The following is a 19,018-nucleotide window of genomic DNA, read 5'->3' as shown; positions in this document are numbered from 1 at the left end:
AAACAGTCCATTTTTATCCGATCAGCACGGTGGAATAATGGACTATTTATGCCACGGATAGGCGTGACATAGACGCGGATTTATGCTACCTAGTACTATAAATAAATTTATAAACTATACAGTATATCCCGTACATGTTTTTTGCTTAATATTACGAGGTTTTTTGAGCTTTAAAAGTTCTCGAGGGTTCTCGAAGTGTTAGCCGATCAGCCACGTCACGAAAAATTCATAAAGTTACGCATTGTATCAATCTGTATAATTTTTGTTGTTAAGCTTTTGCTAACTGCATAAGGAAAGAGGATGTTTGGGTCAAGTACAAAAATGACACATAAGTCGGTATAAAAAAATGTGCTTTTATTGTGTTCAAAAAACAATTTAAAGTCCATACTTAAATAAAGGTCCAGTGCTTTAAAAATCATGAGTTTATTTTTTGGGCATGTTTGTGAAACGCATATCATGGAGTGATTTAATTAATCTATTTGAAATTTAAACAAATGCTTTTATATTTATTCATATAGTTTTACTAAAAATTATAATAGTCAACTGAATCGGTAACGCTCTAATAAGCAAAGCAGTCTGTCAGCAGACGTAAAATGAACGCACCGATTTTCAGAGAGAAGAAAATTCCTCATCTGCTCGTCCGCACCAGGAATCGAATCCGCGATCCTTTCAGAGACCATCTATCTACTATTTTTCAATATTTTTACAAATTTTTCTTAATTCTCATTTTTGCAACAATCAACTATGTGACGAACGACCTCTCTTACAATTATCTGAGACAAAGTGTCGTACGTAGCCTCGATAACTTCCTGATAACTTCCTCTTGCTTAACCATAGAGTGATAGAGCTTCTGCGCGCTCTCGAAAGCTCGCGCCATGTCCTTCGCATACGTGGAAAATTCACTCAAATCGTAAAGCTTGAAGTTGCTTTCGAATGCGGGATTGCGAAAGAGCTCGGCAAGCTTACAGTGGCATTTCACGAGGAGATCGTACAACGTGCAGCTATCGATGAACCTCCTGGATTTCATTCTCTCGATCTGTTCGATGCAGGCTCGATAGTGATTGCTCAGGTTCGGATACTGCTCGATGATCTGCTCGTCCTTCGACGCGATCGATGCTGGAAAGCGAACTTTTAACAGCGCCATTAGCTTGACGATCTTCATCCTGATGCTTGATTCCTCATGCATGTTTTCGCGAGTCATCATGAGAGCCAAAGGCGTTTGGCCGTCGCTATCGACGACGAGCGTATTCGCGCCTCAGACAGAAGTAATTTTATGTTGTTCTCTAGAAAGTCCCGACAAGCGACGTGCAACGCCGTGTGACCTTTTGAATTACTTCTATGATGAATGTTTGCGCCGCGTTTGACCAAAGTTTTCAGCACTTCCGACTTCAAACTTGTGGCCGCCAAATGCAGTGGAGATAGGCCGTCGAGTGAATTCACGTTTGCGCTGTGGTCCAACTAGAACTTCACCTGAAAAACGAGGAGGATACACCGAAAAATGAAATATTACACCTTATATTCCAGCGGAAATTGAGTAGTTTTATGTTTACCAATTCGCCGTGACCCACGTAGGCCACGACGATCTCTACGATCGAGCGAGACTCTCATCTCGATAAAGACCCTGGCCATGTTAGTATGTTGCACAGGGCCGCCAGACTGTCGGTGCAAAACGTTCTCGCCCGCTGCATTCTCGACGAAAACATCGGCTCCGCATTGCATCAACAATGGCAGCAGTTTGTTGGCTCTGCTGCTGCCGGCTGCGACGAGCAGTGGTGTGTCATAGACGGCTGTGTCAGCGTCGTTGATGTTGACATCAGTTCCTTTCTCGAGAAACATTTCGGCCAGCTGGACACGGTCTTTCGCCACTGGCACTGCAGGATGCTTCGTCCCAAAGAGTCCCGAGCTTGCAAGTCGGCGCCGTGGCGCACCATTAGACGGATGAGTTGCTCGTTTTCCGTTTGAAGCAGCTGGTGGAGAACGGTTAGCTTTGCGTTGATCACCGGAATCTTATGACATCCGAACAGCTCGTTGACGTCGGCACCGGAGATCCACAGGAGCGAAAGCTTTTCGAGGACTTCATTTGGATGATTCTTGCGGAGGTATTCATCCAGCTGCAGAATCATACCGAGTATGGGCTTCTCGGCATCCTGGTAAAAATTCTAAAATGTGCGCAAATGTAAGAGAATTTAGTATATCAGAAAGTAATATATAATATTGTCATTTCAGAGAAGATGGCTTTTACAGGATGATGATTTGAGCACGAGTGAGTAGTCGTCGGCGTGGTAGGCTACCCTCGGTAAAAAGCCAATTTTTATTTGTTAGTTGCATAACATATTATTTTTAATACGTGCATAAAAAAGGTCAATTTCCATGGAGGGAATTGGTTAGATTTTAAAATATTCTAAAAATATGTACTTCTCGCGCCCCTGATTTCAGCTCGTGCTGAATAACTATGTACACGATGTATACTATCGATTTTTTCGATTTATTTCTTTATACACCTTAGAACTACAGCGTCCATGTGCGTCTATTGGAGATCCCACATCGATTCGAGAATAGACCTGCCGATTTCTGGATTTCGGATCTACGGCATTTATTTCCACCTCGTGAGGGCTGTCGATGCACTTCTATATATGAAGATAGACTTCTCGTACAATGACTCGTATGCTATATATAATAGCATGCAATTATCGCGTTTATTCGCCTGAAACAGAAAATCAAAAATGGCAAACGTGATCGAGGCTCTATCGTATAAACTAGCGTGATACGGCTAGTTTACACGATAGAGCGTTGATTTCAATTCTCGACTCTTCAAACGAAATTATATCAAAGCCTGCTATCCTATTGTAAACAAGTTTGGCGTTTATTAAATTATCTCATTTGTTTAATTACTTTATCAATGAATTAGTTTGTCTTCGCTAGAGTCTATGTAATGAGAAATCTTTAACGAAATTTTATTTTTATTATATACCTTGATGCAATTCTGGCACGTTTCGTTTGATTACGGTTGTCCTGAAAAATCTGTTTTATGAAAGAGTAATACTGAGCGCCTGGTAGCTGAGCAACTCTTTACACAGTACGGTGTATCTTTTATAATAGCATCGATAACTCACTGCGCATCGCCGCATCGGCTGTTAGCGTCTATCGGTAAGGTAGGTCGCTCGGTAAGCCACCAACAGACGGCACAGCAGAATGCGTATACTGTCACAGCTGTGCGTGAGTATGCAGACAGCGCTGGCTGCTGACACTGTGACAGAGTCGCTCTCGCTGACTCCGGAGTTAGGAACAAAACAACAACGTCCGCACGCCCCAAAAAACAAGCAGTAAACAAAAGTGTTTCGCGCGCGCGTGTGTCCAGTGCTGAATCCGGCGATTCGACAGCCCCTTCTGTTCGCAAGTCGCTAAAGAAATCGGTGATCGTGATGCAGCTCTAGTGTTTCGCGCCAGCTGTATACTGGCCAGTGCGAGAGCGACAGAGAAGGATAGACTGACTGTTGCATGTGCGCGTTCGGTTCGCCAGCCAGTTATCCACGCTGCAGCCGAAGATGGCCGCCGAGGCAGCTGAGGTTCTGCCGACCTCGCCGTCTGACAAGTCGCTCACTGGCAGCCTTCTATCCGAGAGTGACAACAGCAACTCCAATTCCAATTCCAATTCTAACTCCAACAGCTACTCCATAAGGGAGGACAAGTGGCCGGACCTTGTGGTTTCAAGGCCGAGGAAGCTCGACGCTTGGTGGACACCGAGACGTGAGTAGACGCACACCCCCGCTAAACATAGTTATGTGCTCGGTATTGCCTTTACATACCTATGAGAGACCAAGCTCTTGTTATTGTTTTCTATTATTCCGGGACTTATTAGCGCCGACAGAGGGCGCTGAAACAAGCATTCTAAGTTGTGTTGTACTTTAAACACGTGACACCGGTAAAAAGTGTTGAACGGTTGTTACAATTTATGATGAGCGAAATTAGTTTGAATTTGAATTAACTTATAATATCTATAGCTCAACTGTTAGCTACGCACTTAATTCTTGCAAGTCCCGGGAGCATGCGCATTGGGGTGTCACATTTTCGTAATATATAGGGGGAACATACCATTGGTTGGCGCTGAAAGTTATAAAATCACGTGATGCGTAGAGGCAAATATAAATTAATGATATTTGTTTTATGTTTTTTTTTTTAGATTATACAGTTCTTTAGTTGTCGTTATAACTTTCAGCGCTTTCGCTTGGATGTATAAATATTGATAATTTTTCCAAGACACAGCAAATAAAACAAATATATAATTTCCCTCGGCTATTTTACGAGAATTATTCTTTCTAAAACGATAAATATATTTCAAATATATTGAAAACTTTTATACAGATACATATGGGGAATTATGCAGGAAAAATGCACTTTTCTGGTTGTAGAAACCGCGAAAAACAAATGTTGGGGCACGCGCCCACTACTTATTTTTCTTATTGCCCTTAAAAATCTGGTCAAAAGTTACGCATAATTGAAAATGCGGAAAAATCATGAAAATTGCAGGATTTTTCGAAGATAAGAAATTCGTATCTTTTTTGATAATTTTTCCGCATGTTCAATTATGCGTAACTTTCGACCAAATCAAGCATTTTCAACGAATTTTTTTTAAATTAGAGCTCTTTTCCCGTTTTTTCCATCCTGTCGATACACATTTTTTGTTTGTACCCTTATGCATTAGGTACATTCCCTTGAACAATGGCTATTTTTCGACGAATTTGAGGGGCCTATAAAACAATGTCACAAGGCACTTTTTCGGTGTTAGAACGTGGTTTTGCATGGTTCTAAACATGTACAATAAGAAAAAAAGTTGCGGGCGCGTGCCCCAACATTTGTTTTTCGCGGTTTCTACAACCAGAAAATAGCATTTTTCCCGCAGAACTTCCCATATAGATAAAACAGTAAAACAATAAGCCTATACGTACGTTATGCACAATGAAAAATCGTATGGTAAAATGGAACCCTCAATTCGTGGCACTATAGGGACTATAGTTTGCGATAAAAAATAATCATGTTTACGATTTTTGTGTTGTTTTTACTGCAAAGCTAATAATATTGTTTCGACGTATTAATAGTTGTTAACACAGAGCGGTCAAATTACTGTGCGGTAGAAAATGTAGAGTTGAACGCGAAGCAAGATAACATTTTTTTAAATGAAAGTTTTGTCTTGTTTTTGAAAATTCTTGATATTTAAATTTTGTTTATCTTATTGCTTTGATTATTATTGGGTTTAATGAAAAATACTGTAAAAAATATTAATATAGAAACGAATTAATTTACTTGAAATGTATATATTATTTATTTTGTCTTGTTTGTGTGTGTTGTGTCTTGTGCATACGGCGCTCTCGACTCCCACTCGTGCTGAAACATCATCCTCGCTTGAAAAATCCAATTTTCCCCCCTAGTTGCACAATGTACTATTAATTTCATTTTCATTTTTACTATTAATCAACGGACAAGTTGCTCTTCTTATTTATTTAATGTAATTATTATATTTTAATCGTTTAGAATGAAAATAAATAATAATATTATACATCGCACATAGTAGGTTTTACTGTCATAACGTATTCAAATTTAATGGACGGGCATGCACTTTGTCCCAAGATTGTCGCGAAATTACGGTCATTACACCGCATATTTGCGGTAATTTTTACCGTCAAGTTTTCTCAGAATATAGCAAGTGCGCCGTAGCATATTGATTTGCGTGAACAACAGGATCCTGCTTTACCGAACACTGTAGCGCCAGATTACAAGGGCTACAAGCGCAGGGTGGCAGCACCTCACGGCGCAACTGAGAGGGAGACATTCTAGGTAACTCGGCGCCCCCATATGCGATATGCTCCAGCCACTGCTATTGATTATCACGTAGGTGGAGGCAAAGTCGGCGAGAAAATCGATATCCCCGAGCGCCGGTGCAAGAGCGCCATGTTCTGTTGTCGCAAAATGTTTTCCACGCGCAAGCATCGTCCTGCCGTCTGATTAAGTTACACGCACCTAAATAACAGTTTGCATTGTTGTGATAATCGAGAAAACCATCTGAAGCGCCGCTATCGAACGGCGTATCAAGAATTAAGTGACACAGTACTCAGTTGACCGACGCATTCCGTATACAATTCGACGGCAGTTTTGTCGTCTTACTGCCATTTCACCTTTCCTGCGCACTACTAGAAATAGACGTCTTCGCATAGCTGTGTTGTGTCGTCAAGTGAAAGATACCTTACCAAAGTATTCGGACAACCGTATTGACGTAGTACGAGTGAAGCAGAACTGCAAAAATGGTTTTGAGATATCCTCTCCGCGCCTGAAATATAATCAAGGTCACGCGATACGCGACGAGTGCGAAAAACGCATTGAGACGCAGTTGATACATCTGGTGGATAAATTTCGCCCAACAACGAGTGAAGAGAGCTTTTTTCAAACGCTCGCCAAGGCCATAGATGCGCCCGGAGTATCCGGACGATAACTTGCAAAGCGCGGCAGGTTGTCAAAAATCCAACATCAAGATGTTGGACCAAGACATGGCCGGTGCGCAGGACACCATATACCTGTGCAACTTTCGCGTGTCCGTCGACGGCGACTGGCTATGTTTGAAGGAGCTGCAGGACGTCGAGTTCAGCTCGATGCCCGAAACGATGCAGCGCTCGCCCTCGCCACCCATCGGCCTTAGCGGTATACAGTGCGATCTGCAGCAGCCTAGCCATGATGATGCGCCAGAGCTTTGCGATATTCTTTCGTCACCCATTCAGCACGTCTCTTGTTTGTGTTTGTATAACTGCCTGCACCCATTATCACACGCCGCATCTGTATATCGCGTTCATGTACAACTTTGTCCGATTATGGCTCATCGAGTTCAGCACGTGCTGCTATTGACTGTGCGTCTGCACGCGAACATCGCTCTCGCGGATCGATTCGTTGCTCTGAACTCGTAGATAACTAAGCTGAAGGCTTGACTATATTCTGAAATTATTTTATCAAATTTTGAACGAACGAAAATCATCTGCATCCTTGTATTTTTTTTGGCTTTTTTTTAATTTTCAAATTTCAGAAGGATACGTGTCATCGATACGTCCTTCTACTCTTCAAGCACTGATCACTCGATGTTGGCTTTTGTTGCGTGAATGATAAGATACTGTCGATAATTGAATTTTTTAATTATACGCGATGGTTGATTTGCAAAAAGTTCAGTATATTGCGATTAAACGATGATAATGTTGAATGATTAAGTAATGCTGCCGTTACGTTAGATATTGCAAAAGTTGGTATTTTGTTTTGTAGCGCGCGATCCAGTAATTATCGAACGGAGCAACCTGGTAAACATCTCGAAACTTATCGTCAAAGAACTCATAGAAACATCCCTCAAGTATGGACGTATGCTTGATTCCGATCACATGCCTCTGCAGCACTTTTTTATCGTCCTCGAACACGTACTCAGACATGGTTTGCGTCCCAAAAAGGTACTAAGAAAATTATAATCGTAAAATCGGTATGTATTTTGATAAGAACACCGTCCTGACGCGAGTTTGGAAATCTTTCAGGGATTACTCGGCCCCAAGAAGGAGCTGTGGGATATTCTTCAGTTGGTCGAGAAGTATTGTCCAGAAGCACAGGATATGACCTCGAGTATCCGCGACTTACCTACTGTTAGGTACGCGAATCATCACACTTATCGTTCATATTTCTCATAAATGTTACGTCTAAAATTCTACCTGGCCATCGATTTACAGGACAGCGATGGGTAGAGCACGAGCATGGTTGAGAATGGCGTTGATGCAGAAGAAGCTCGCAGACTACCTGAAAGTCCTGATAGATCACAAGGACGATCTGCTGTCTGAGTATTTTGAACCAGACGCACTGATGATGAGTGAGGAAGCGATAGTGGTCATGGGTCTACTGGTCGGACTGAATGTGATCGACTGTAACTTTTGCGTAAAGGTCAGTTAATTGAACTTGTCGGGCCTCGGGACTTTAGGGCTAATGTTAAAGCCTAGTTAATGAGATTCCGAGCTTGATCGAAGATAATTTTATTCGTTAGGAAGAAGACCTCGACTGTCAGCAAGGCGTAATTGACTTCTCGTTGTACCTCAGGAACAGCAATCATATTCCAGGAGAGTCGCCGGACGACGAGTTGGAGAACGATAACATGACAACAGTGCTCGATCAAAAGAATTACATAGAGGAGCTCAACAGACATCTGAAGTAAATAAGCTGACTTTTTTTTAAAAGTTCTTACAAAATCAATTGATTTTAATCGATCGTCATCGTGTTTTTAGCGCTACGGTTCAGAATCTCCAAGCTAAAGTTGAATCTCTCACCACAACAAATGCCTTAATGATAGAAGATTTGTCGATAGCAAAAAATAACATTCTCTCCCTTCATTATGAGAACCAGCAGCTCAAAAAAGAATTAGGCATAGAAGTCAAAGACACAAACGAGGTATGACTCGTATAATGATTTTATATATGATTTTTTTAGTCAAGATAATTATGAATTATTTACATTTAGAGCGGAAAAGCGCCAATCAAAATTACGGAAACAACTTCAGAAATGGAGGAATTAAGAAGTAGACTAGAAACGGAGAAGAGGCTAAGGAGCGAAGCGGAAAAAGAGTTGGAATTACAGGTTAATAGATCAACCATAATCTTAGTTAAATTACATTATGACAATCAACGTTATAAGCTGCTTTATTGACAGATAAGCATGAAGTCTGAAATGGAAGTTGCAATGAAACTCCTGGAAAAGGATATTCACGAGAAGCAGGATACTATTATATCACTACGGCGACAACTGGACGATATTAAGCAAATTAACCTGGAAATGTACAAAAAATTACAGGTGAATAAGTGTACAAGGCTGCCAACGTACGAGATTGTGATTTCATACTTAACTTTCTTTTGAAGGATGCTTCTTGTCACGTATAGTATGAAATCACGACCTTTGAATCAATTATTTGAACAATTGCAGGAATCTATTGGAAGGCCTCCTAAGCTGACGATGTTATAGCCAATTGTTTTACTTTATATAATTATTATTTTTACAATCTTTCAGCATGCTAGATCAGTGTACATGGAGTCAACTATTTTCTTTCTATCTTCTAACTTTTCTTCGCGTTTGACATTTTTCGCTGTATATTTCGCTTGTAGGAGTGCGAGCAGGAGTTGACGCAGAAAGGTGAGATGGTAAGCAGGCTGCACGCCAAGACGAATCAGATAGGCAAACTACTCAACAATCTGGAGAAGTTCAATCACTACATGAAGGACGGCGAGGGTGGCCGCAGCCCTACAGGTTACAAGGCCATCATGAACAGATCGAGCCCTACGACCCCAAGGGATCAGCAGCCACCCATGCGACCGAGGTCTATGTTTGATACAACGGACACGATAAAACCCCAGCCAAAACCCGCAACGACGCCGTCGGGGAACAAGCGAATCACTGGTCCACCTGAGTCGAAGCAACCGTCACCTAAGGAGAACAAAGAAGCCGCTGCCGCGCCAGCTGATTAAATCGCTTCATCTTGCTCTATCTCTTTTTTCCTTTTCTTTTCTTGTAAAAGTGTCTGCTCTGCTTTGATCGAGACAAGTCAGTGACCGGATTCATTATATTGCACCCCTAATTGGAGAAGCCGAAGCAATGTTTTCTATTGATTTGTATGATTTCGAAATTGTTTACAATACCTGATGCATACTTATACGAATCGATTGTTCTGCGACAGTCGCGGGCGTCAATTATTGGGCAATTGAACTAATTCGATTATGCATAAAAAATTTCAATGATCATGTTATTGCATTTTGATGTACTTATGATAAACATCTTCTGCAGTCAAAACCTTAACGCCTATGTAATGCTATCATAGTGTATAAGCTAAGCAGTCGAAATTTATGATTTGTCAGATTTTAGAAAATATTGTTTGTGATAACTCAGCGTATACTTTGGCTTTCATTTTCAATTGCACAATTTATTAACGAGATGGAACGAATTTCAGGAATGCGAGAGTTCACTTAGGCATAAAACTGAACTGATAGCTAAATTGGAAGCAAAAACTTATTCAATGACTGAAACCATCCAGAGGATGGACGAAAAGTATGTGTTATTTGTTTTTTAAATCAAATCTCTAGTCATTAGCATTATTTATTGTTGCGATATTTTAAGACTCTTGATTTCGAATGCTGTGTATTACAATTTTCAAAAAGAGAGCAAACCGTTTTGATCGATAAAATATCGTTGCATAGATTAGCCTCTAGTACCAAAATATTGTACTCGATATGCTGATCTGCTGTTTTGGTGATACCTAATGTATATTTCGATTATTTTAAATTGAAGCAATTTTCACGATCGTTCATCGGCATGTTAAACTTATTAGGAAATTCTTATGTGATAATGTATTTCCATACATACAGATCAAGTTGCAATGCATTGTTACAAAATAATTGTAAAAGACAAGATCTTTCTCGATCATGTTCTTGGGTGTATTGAAATCGTAATAAAATGAATAAAGACGGTGAATATATCGATTTATTATTCATTACTCGCAACGTCTTCGTGAGTGAATGATATATCAAGTAATTGTCATTGTATTAACATATGACATGATGACTGCTTATGTAAGGTTATACTAATAAATATATAAAGCGAAAAAAATCGATCACTTTTTCCCTGTACTCATTTTGAGTTTTTATTTATTATAAAATTTCTTTTCATCAGTTTTTGTTTTATTATTCTTTATTTTTGTATTAAATATAGCAATTAAAATTTGAAGTAATGTATCTAAAAAATTGGAGTAATTTATTTAATTCAAACAATTTTAATTGCTTTACTAGAAGAAAAAATCAATTATATTTTATTAAAGCATATTGCTATCAAATTAACTAACATGTCTGCTAAGTTGTATTAAAAACCAATACGTCTGAACTTCAGTTTGGTTAATATGACAAAGCATTTTTCTTATTCATGACAAAAGCAATTTTATTTTTTATACATGTTTTGAAACAATTAAAATCAACCGTTTTGTAAAATTTGTTTCTCGTGTGAGTTTAATACTACGTAAATATTCAGTTCTCGAGCTAAATATGAAAAATTTAACAAAGAATTAAAGTAAAAAGAACATTTCAGAAAACGCAAAAAGAGTCATTTTCAAAATTACATGAATAACTTTTATAAAATATTTATACACTGAATAACGTGACACTTCCTATACATTAATATTTTCTAAACCTTTTTAGACTTAGTATATATACTCCAGTGAAAAATCACACGCTGCTAAAAATCGTTCAGCACTGCAGCAACACAGGACAACGTATGGTCAAAATGGGCTCACGTTTTTAAAATTTGTTCTGAACCAATTAAAATATTTTAGTGCTTATTTACAATTCTGCTATGCTTTTTTTTATTTTCTGAACATTTAAATTCATCAAGGTCCTTAATTTATCAAAAGTAATGGTTTTAGAAGTAAGTTAATTGTACAATTCGGTATAACATGCAAGTGCATCCACGTGAGTGTAGCCTTGTACGAACGTTTGCACACGGGGGAAGCGAGTGTGCAGCAAAGGTACACAAGGCTGAAATCACGTGGATGCATCTGTAATGAACCGTATTTTTTGACATGACGCATGCGAGGTTTCTTTTGAGAAGCAGCTTACGCGAAAGCGAGTTTTGCGCCTAGAGTTGTTCTGAAATCGCGTGCAGACATTTTGATTTTCATTGGAGCATTTGGTCAAACAAATGTAGGTTGCATTAAGTTATTTTAGTATAAAAATGTCCAATAAAATCGGTATTATTAATTCATGCAATTTTAAAGTGATATTTTTCCAGGCTTTAAAAATATTCTGTTATTTCTCCGAATTATAAAAAGTGCTTTAATTGAAGCGAGGGCAGCTTGTATGAATTATAAAAGACGCTCCAGTGCAAATTCAAAAACAACAGAAGATGTGACAAGAATAGCGTAATTTTTTTTTTAACGACAGGGCTACATATCTATAAAAATAAATTTAAGTTTAAAAAGCGCCGTAAGAAGGGTCTCAGAGATCGCGAAAATATTCTTTTTGAATATCAAAAGGCCTTTCATGCGTTCGTCATAAAATATACTGTGTACAACAAGCTAGAGGCTAGTGGGCTTTACCATCAGACTCTGAAGATCATTATCCTCTTTTGAAAAGACCCGTTTTCTCCTCAGCTGCATAATGCACAGCCGATGTTGGTAACTTTACAGAAAATAACGAGTTCACATGTATGTTATAAATTAATGGTATCACCAAAAATAGCGAGTAAATAATGTATAATTTTAATTAACGAAACGAGAAAGTATCGATCAAACACGGTCCAGCTCTCGTCGCCGAGTCAGCAAGAGAGCAGAAGTCTTACATAAACGTGTGTGTCTCAGGTACAAGGCGATGGAGGACGTGCGTTCGGGCGTGGAGGAGCGGGTGCGGGTGCTGGGAGCCGAGGCAGCGGAGAAGGAGGCTCGCGCCACGGGAATCGAGCGCGAGCTCAAGATCGAGCGCGAGTGGAGGACGTCCCTGCAGGAGTCGTCGATCAACAGCACCGAGAAGATCTCCCAGCTTCACCAGGAGATCGACCACCTGCGGAAGGAGTCCGAGGTACGGTATCGCGTGCATTATCCAACAAAGTCTATCAAAGTATAATCTCTCGAGTTAACGATCGCCGCGTGCTCGCCCGCAGAAGTACAAGAGCCTGCAGGAGGAGCACTACGCGCTGAAGGAGATCTGCCAAGAGCAGGAGAAGACGCTCGAGGAGTTGGGCGGTCAGCTGAGCGCGGCAAAACTCGCGGCGGTGGAGCTGCGCGAGAACGCGGCGCACCTGCAGGGCTGCAGCCCGGGTCAGTCGTCGCAGCAGCCGCATCCACCTGACGGCACGGGCACGGCCACCTGGGCCAACGACCGGATGGTCACTCAGTGCAAGGGCTGCAGCAGGGAATTCAACATTGCTCGACGCAAGGTAATCAAACTTTTTAATTACCCTTCCCCGGCCTGATGCGCGCACGGCGCCGGGCGAACTTCTCACTAATCGTTTACCAGTAATTATCCCGGCCGGCAGCGCGCGTCGATCGAGCCGCTATATGCCTGCGCGCGAAACTTCCATTTCCATTCAGCTCCGCAGCTGCAAGCCGGCTTTTTGCAGCCGTGCAAACTTGATTAGGAAATAACTCTCGAGGACGTCGAAAATAATGACTATTATGCCGGCCGAGATTTTCCTTCCTTTCCGCGCTATACTTCTTTCTCGCTTCCTGCATGTATAAGGATGCTTTTTATTATGCGATGATTATCCGCGCGCCACGGCCCATCCGGAGCCGCGTATAGCAGGTGACAAGCCAAGCGGGTATAAAATATGCATATTCAGGCTGAGAGCGAGAGGGACGCGGCGAAGCCTGTCGCCCACGCTGGTGCGCAGTCGATAGAGATGTTGAAAACTGCACGAGACGAGCCGGCTCGAGGCCTAGCACACACAGAGAAATCGGCCAGCGCGCCGCGCCGGAGTAAGTTATTGCATAATAACAAGCCTGGCCCGCCGTCAGGGAATTCCCCCGTGCCAGCAGGCGCGCTGCGCTTTTTCTTAGCCCGCGCCCCGGGCCGTATTACCATACTGCTTAATGTACCCCTCCTCCCCCCCCCCCGCATATACCTGGCCGCTTTGTACACTCGCGGCTGCAGTACACGTATGAGGGCTAGCGGGAAAAATATGCGGCGAGCCTATGTGTATGCAGCGTGTGGGAGGAGCGTCGCGGAGGCTTGTCTTTTCGCGCCCCGCGCGCCGGCGACAAGCGGCGCCCGGAAAGCTTTAGCCAGTCTTATCGGCCCTCGAGAATAAACTTTTTCGAGACACGCTACCTTGTACCGTCAACCCGTAACCTCATCTCCTATCGGTACTGCTCTCTCACTCTCTGGAAAATTTCGAAGGTACCGAAATAAACGCGTCGCCCTCTTTACTTCCCGATGCGGCGCTACTGCTCCCTCAGGAAGCCTCAGAGGCTATAAACTATCGCAAATACCGAGAGTCCGCGTATACAGGTATGCGCGTCTGGGTCATAAGTCACACTGATGGGACGGTTCAATAATTAACTCGGCTTATCAGAACGACGTTGTTCTGAGTAGTCGGTTGCGCGCAACCTCCTCGGCTTCCCGCTAGCTAAAGATGCGCCGCACCGCCGAGTCCTATCGCGCCCGCGATATTTTACCCTAAAAATCCCGTCCGCGTCTCACCAGCCCTGCGCATATAATTCGTCTGCGAAATCGCGATCGAGCTTACATATTCCAAAGGTGAAAATCTCAATGTTTCTATTCTTGTGTTGCAGCACCACTGTCGCAACTGCGGTAACATCTTCTGCAACGCCTGCAGCGACAACACCATAGCCTTGCCGAACTCGACCAAGCCGGTCCGAGTCTGCGACGAGTGCCACGTCTTTCTGGTCGGACGTTACTCCGTGGTGCACTAGCTACGCGCTGTGCCGATTTTACGACATTCACGAGACAGCGACATCACTTTGGAAGCATATGGTAACGCCCAAGCGCGTTGCGTAGTTCGAAGCGCTTTTGCGATGATTGTTACATATAGTACAAGGAGCTTTGCTTCCCCCATTCGAATGAGCATTTTTCTATTTACGAACTCGCACACAGAGTTCTATGTTGAATTTGAACAAAGAGAGATATATGATTATTTTAAGACAATGAATTAACTATACTACTACTATATGCTGATATTTTCGCCTGAATGATATATATTATTGTTACTTATAAGTTTACACTACATCACATACAAAATATGCAGATCTTGTTTTGGTATTATTATTCAGCTTCTTTAACAACATCCTCGCACATAGCTGCAGAGCTAAGCCGACAGTTAGTTCATACACAGCCTATGGATAATGCATCTGCAACGAGGCCAGAAGACTGTACACGTATATATAATTTGTAAAACGCGTACTTGCTGGCGCACAGAGGCAATCATACAGCGCAATCTTTTTTACTTTTATGTCAGCGTCGCATCGAGCTAGGAAACATAACAAGTGCCAGCGCTGTGTATAATGTACAGAGCGAGGAGTAAAAGCGTTATATATATATATATATATATATATATATATATATATATATATATATATATATATAAGTAAGCAGCCGCTGTTTCTGGATCACCGTTATTTATTCACCCGATTCCCCCTCGCATACGCCTATACACTCGCGAGCCTGGACCGCGGGAACCCGGCTAAGTAAAAGCAGTACATCTATCCGAATTACGATATAACAACGGCGCGCTAAGCATTGGTGAACATTGAGAAATTCATCATAGGCTCGTTGCTGTCGATTAGCTTTGCAGGAGTAGGTGAATGCTGCATACACGCGTGCATATAGCCAGGGCAATTTATTCCGTGAATAAGCGAGGGACTATTTTTAAAAAATTTTCTTTTTCCCTTTTTTCAACGTGTATGACTTGCAAAAAAGGGAATTTTAAGGAGCCCGCCGCCGCGCACCGGCAGCTATATATACCGGTGTATAGCTAACGATCGAAACTCGCTCGAAGCACGCGAGCCAGTAGCTGGCGAGTGCATAGGCGGCGACAGCTTTCTCCCGACGAAAGCTCGTAAAGAGAGCCGGCGCCGAATCCGCGACTCTATATACGTATAGGTGTCTTGAGGAGTAGGCGCGAGCCTATAATTTTCTTCTATCCGCCGCAGACTTTTCTAATCTCGCGCTTTTAAGAACGCGCGCGCTCGAGCGCGTTGGAACTTTGTGTGAGTGTGTGTGCCGCTTCATTGCCTCAAAATACTGTAATTTCGCGCGAGCGGGGCAGCGGAGCTATTTTGTATCCGTAAGCGTTCTCCCTCTCGCTATTCATTTCGTTTCCCTTTCCGCAGCTCCGCGAGAAGCTTTGCGTGCGCTTTCTTTCCTACGCTCCGCGCGAGCTGCAGGGCTGCGGCAAAAAAAAAAAACACTCGAACGCGTATACACTGCTTTTTTCCCTTCGCTCTCGGCGATAGCTCGCGAGCACGACAAGAATTATTATTGGATCGACGTACGCGCGGGGCTTTTCGGCGCTTTCTGCTCTCTCGAATACAAGCGTCTGGTGGATTGCGCTAACCGATGAATAATTCACTCTCTCCCTCATTTTGGCCTAGTCCTTATTCGGCTCGTGCTTCGCTATGCGGAAATTCGTTTTCGGCTGTAACTACGCTTGAAAAGATGTAATTGTTGTTTCCGCGGCGTGTATTGCGTAACACTCCGGAGTGAAGCAGAGCTTTTTCAGCGCCGCCGGCGGCCTTATTATAAACTCGCTCCGGCGAGAAACATCGCGCGGAGTCGAAATTGAAACGAAAGAAAAATGTTGCTTGAAAGGCCGGGGCGCAAATGAGCGGGATTACAGGTGTACAGCCAAGTTCGGCGCGGCGGTGCAGGCTCGTGCGGCGGGCGCAAAGAGTGAGAGCTGCTGCTGCTGCTGCTGCTGCTGCTGCGAGAGCGAGAGAGAGGGGAGCAGGCCAACTTGTCGGCTATCTACGACTTTCGAAAGCTCGTTAGCAGCGCTCGGGAGCGCGTGCAGCCCGCTTAACGAGGCTAAATTGAAATCGATCTATATGGGCCTGTACAGGAGAGTAAAGCGCGCTCGCGCCAGCCCTACGACGCCCCGCTGCATGTACGAGCGCGTCTGCCTGCATCGATCGTTCTTGGCCGTTCTGCGGATTCGCCACTTTTCCGTAGGTATACACACACGCGCGCGGATTCCTCTTGCTCGGTTAATTCAAGACTAGCGCGCTTCGCCGCGTATTTTTCTTGCCCGAGAGAGAGAGAGAGAGAGAGAGAGAGAGAGAGAGAGAGAGAGAGAGAGAGAGAGAGCTCGAGTTTTGCGCGAGGAGTATCTCAGCGCTCCTGTTGCTGCGCGACGTTCTTTCTATCATGCATCTCTTTGTCGTTTTCTGCCCGCGGGCGCGCCGGGGAACGATTCAAGGATCCGCGCGCTGAAATCGAGCTTTATTTCACAAACGGACGCGCTTCGGAATTCCGATGCGCGGCGAGTTTATCCGGGGAAAAGGACATCTTTTCCCGGGAGAGCCTTCGGGGACTCGGGACCGAATGGTCTCATAATTGAATATTTCAAAGACGATCATTTCGGCAGGAAAGCACCGTCTCAGCACGTAACTTCGTCGTTCTCTTCCTTTCAACTAATGCATCCCTTAATCTCTCTCTCTCCCATAGCCGAGCTTGCGTGAACTTTCAGGCCCAGGCTCTTTAACGAATGCTCCGAGTAGAACCGAAACTTTTCACACTGGAAATTACTTTCGCCGCTAATAGCGCTAAGACCCGCTGCCACCGCCGCGGAATAATTAGCGCGCGGGCCGGCTCTCGTCTTATTTATTCCCAACTGTATCCGGATCGGCTTGAATTTTCAAACTTAATAAGCCGCTCCTTTTGTCTAGGCTTTATGGCCTACCGTTCAGATAGCCGTAGGCAAGTATTATTAAAAAAGCTGAAGCAGAATTTTACGACAGCAGCGCGTCACTCGCTTTTCATAAAATACCGTGGAAGAGTTTTTTTTTCGAAATTTTCCTCTCTTCTTCCGTACGCTAAAACTCAAGTGGCTGTCGGGCTTAATTAATGTTGTAGCTCTAGCTTTTCATCGGAGTTAACGGGCGCGCGGTAGCGTGGGAAAAAGGCGATGAGCAGTCGAGTTGCGCGAGTAGACCTATCGAAAGCGGCGAATTTGCAATTAAATTGTACGTGAGGGGGAGATCCTTGAACTGTATATTTTTTCAAAAGGCTGACACATCTTTGTAACTCGATTGGTCTTGTTCATTACGCGCGCGGCTATAGTCAGCTTTAGAATAAAACAAAGCGGCTTCAATTTGAGAAAAATTTCATAAAAATATAACCACCAGCTATTTTCAAACGCAGGCTTTTTTTTCCTCGAGCATCCAATCTTCTTCAATTTAAGCTCCTTAATTCTTAATTCTTATAACGACGTGCCATTATGAGCCATAACGAACGGAAAAAGGGCGTTCAGCCTTTTTCAAAATTTACCCAGCTCCCCTATACCGGCGCGCACCGCGTTCATCAAGCAGCTAGACAAACGCGGGCATAGTTTCGCGATTTAGCCGGAAGAGAAAGCCGAGACGCATGTGCGGCGCGCGCGTTTAGCATATAATTTAAAAGCTTTTCGCACCTCTTGGTCGTCGCGGGGGAGGGCAGAGAGAGAGAGAGAGAGAGAGAGAGAGAGAGAGAGAGAGAGAGAGAGAGAGAGAGAGAGAGAGAGAGAGAGAGATAGAGCGGTATAAGTAAGCTGGCGTATCGGGCGAATAAATGGGAACGTGGCGCGCGTGCGCCCCGCGTCTGGCGGCAAAAGCAGCGTGTGCCGTAGCGGCGCTTACGTAGCGACGAGTAGGGGAGAGCGCGAGTGAGCGGTTTACCGGAGGTTCGCCGCGCCGCTAGATGCCAGTCAACCTAGCCGCGCCATCCACGTCGCAATGCACGCCGTTCTCGCCAGCCCCTTGGCGCCACTGCTCTACCTCGTGGCCGCGTGCCTCGTTTCTGCGTTCAACGATCCTGCCTCAGGTACTCACTCGAGCATTTTTCTCCATCAGCTTTCATGCACACAATCGTCGAACGAGAGCGCCTGCGTTTAACGCTCGCGAGTATATAACTTGCACATCGGGAGGAATTCCGAGTTGGAATGAAAGTTTTTTGTTTCGCGCGGGCAGTGACAAGCCGAGTTCTTTGAAGAGCTGACAAGCAGCCGCCCCTCCGGAACGCCGGCTTTATTTTCTTCCGCCACTTCTTCGCTTCCTTCGACTCGACGAGTTCTCCTCTGTATGTATAGCGTCGACAGACTCTCGAGGAGCGGGCGAATTTCGCTCCTCCCTTGCACAACTTTCCGTCGAACCGCTTTCTCTCTCTCTCTCTCTCTCTCTCTCTCTCTCTCTCTCTCTCTCTCTCTCTCTCTCTCTACCCTCGTCGTGTTATAACTGACGGAGGAAAAAATTTCGCTCCGGTGCTTTTTCTTGCGG

The 19,018-nt window shown here is 43.6% G+C and overlaps 3 protein-coding genes across 13 annotated transcripts in view; 2 read left to right on the top strand and 1 right to left on the bottom strand.

The window, feature by feature from the left end:
- Positions 1-339: 339 nt before the first annotated feature.
- Positions 340-3,124, bottom strand: LOC116417744. 2 transcript variants are annotated; one of them, XM_031932578.2, is made up of 3 exons: positions 2,972-3,124; positions 1,551-2,704; positions 340-1,470 (listed from the first exon to the last, which is right to left on the bottom strand). In XM_031932578.2, exons 2-3 carry the CDS (start codon positions 1,834-1,836, stop codon positions 1,337-1,339), a joined length of 420 nt encoding a protein of 139 aa, XP_031788438.1. In that variant the 5' UTR covers positions 1,837-2,704; positions 2,972-3,124; the 3' UTR covers positions 340-1,336. The 2 variants fall into 2 exon arrangements, with proteins under 2 accessions (XP_031788438.1, XP_032456578.1); XM_032600687.1 differs by having other exon boundaries at positions 1,551-3,124.
- Positions 3,125-3,223: 99 nt separating this feature from the next.
- Positions 3,224-14,810, top strand: LOC100119131 (protein RUFY3). 9 transcript variants are annotated; one of them, XM_008207797.4, is made up of 12 exons: positions 3,224-3,747; positions 7,297-7,475; positions 7,557-7,666; positions 7,746-7,953; positions 8,054-8,217; positions 8,292-8,454; positions 8,524-8,640; positions 8,713-8,853; positions 10,001-10,098; positions 12,395-12,611; positions 12,694-12,969; positions 14,324-14,810. In XM_008207797.4, exons 1-12 carry the CDS (start codon positions 3,546-3,548, stop codon positions 14,462-14,464), a joined length of 2,016 nt encoding a protein of 671 aa, XP_008206019.1. In that variant the 5' UTR covers positions 3,224-3,545; the 3' UTR covers positions 14,465-14,810. The 9 variants fall into 9 exon arrangements, 6 of the variants coding, with proteins under 6 accessions (XP_008206019.1, XP_016843242.1, XP_008206018.1 ...); XR_004345042.1 differs by having other exon boundaries at positions 3,232-3,747; positions 9,162-10,098; positions 14,324-14,802; XR_004345041.1 differs by lacking the exon at positions 3,224-3,747 and adding an exon at positions 5,870-6,690 and having other exon boundaries at positions 9,162-10,098; positions 14,324-14,802.
- Positions 14,811-18,412: 3,602 nt separating this feature from the next.
- LOC100119164 (neurotrimin) overlaps positions 18,413-19,018 on the top strand; it is a 38,829-nt gene continuing 38,223 nt past the window's right edge. Inside the window, exon 1 of one of the 2 annotated variants that reach the window (XM_031931841.1) lies at positions 18,413-18,566. In XM_031931841.1, coding sequence (XP_031787701.1) covers positions 18,444-18,566 — 123 coding nt within the window. In that variant the 5' untranslated portion in view covers positions 18,413-18,443. The remainder of the gene's footprint in view (positions 18,567-19,018) is intronic. The other variant, XM_031931840.1, reaches the window with a different exon arrangement.

This window comes from Nasonia vitripennis, chromosome 5 (genome assembly GCF_009193385.2).
Source record: "Nasonia vitripennis strain AsymCx chromosome 5, Nvit_psr_1.1, whole genome shotgun sequence".
Taxonomy (NCBI): domain Eukaryota; kingdom Metazoa; phylum Arthropoda; class Insecta; order Hymenoptera; family Pteromalidae; genus Nasonia; species Nasonia vitripennis.
Note: the sequence above shows the minus strand (reverse complement) of the source record. Positions and strands in the feature narration are given on the sequence as shown.

Coding starts and splice junctions, on each gene's coding strand:
- LOC100119131 (XM_008207795.3), top strand. CDS start 6,459: ATGCGCCCGGAGTATCCGGACGATAACTTGCAAAGCGCGGCAGGTTGT. Junction 8,641..8,712: donor AAAAAGAGTTGGAATTACAG/GTTAATAGATCA, acceptor CTTTATTGACAG/ATAAGCATGAAGTCTGAAAT. Junction 8,854..10,000: donor AAATGTACAAAAAATTACAG/GTGAATAAGTGT, acceptor AACGAATTTCAG/GAATGCGAGAGTTCACTTAG.
- LOC116417744 (XM_032600687.1), bottom strand. CDS start 1,836: ATGTTTCTCGAGAAAGGAACTGATGTCAACATCAACGACGCTGACACA. Junction 1,471..1,550: donor ACGTGGGTCACGGCGAATTG/GTAAACATAAAA, acceptor CTCGTTTTTCAG/GTGAAGTTCTAGTTGGACCA.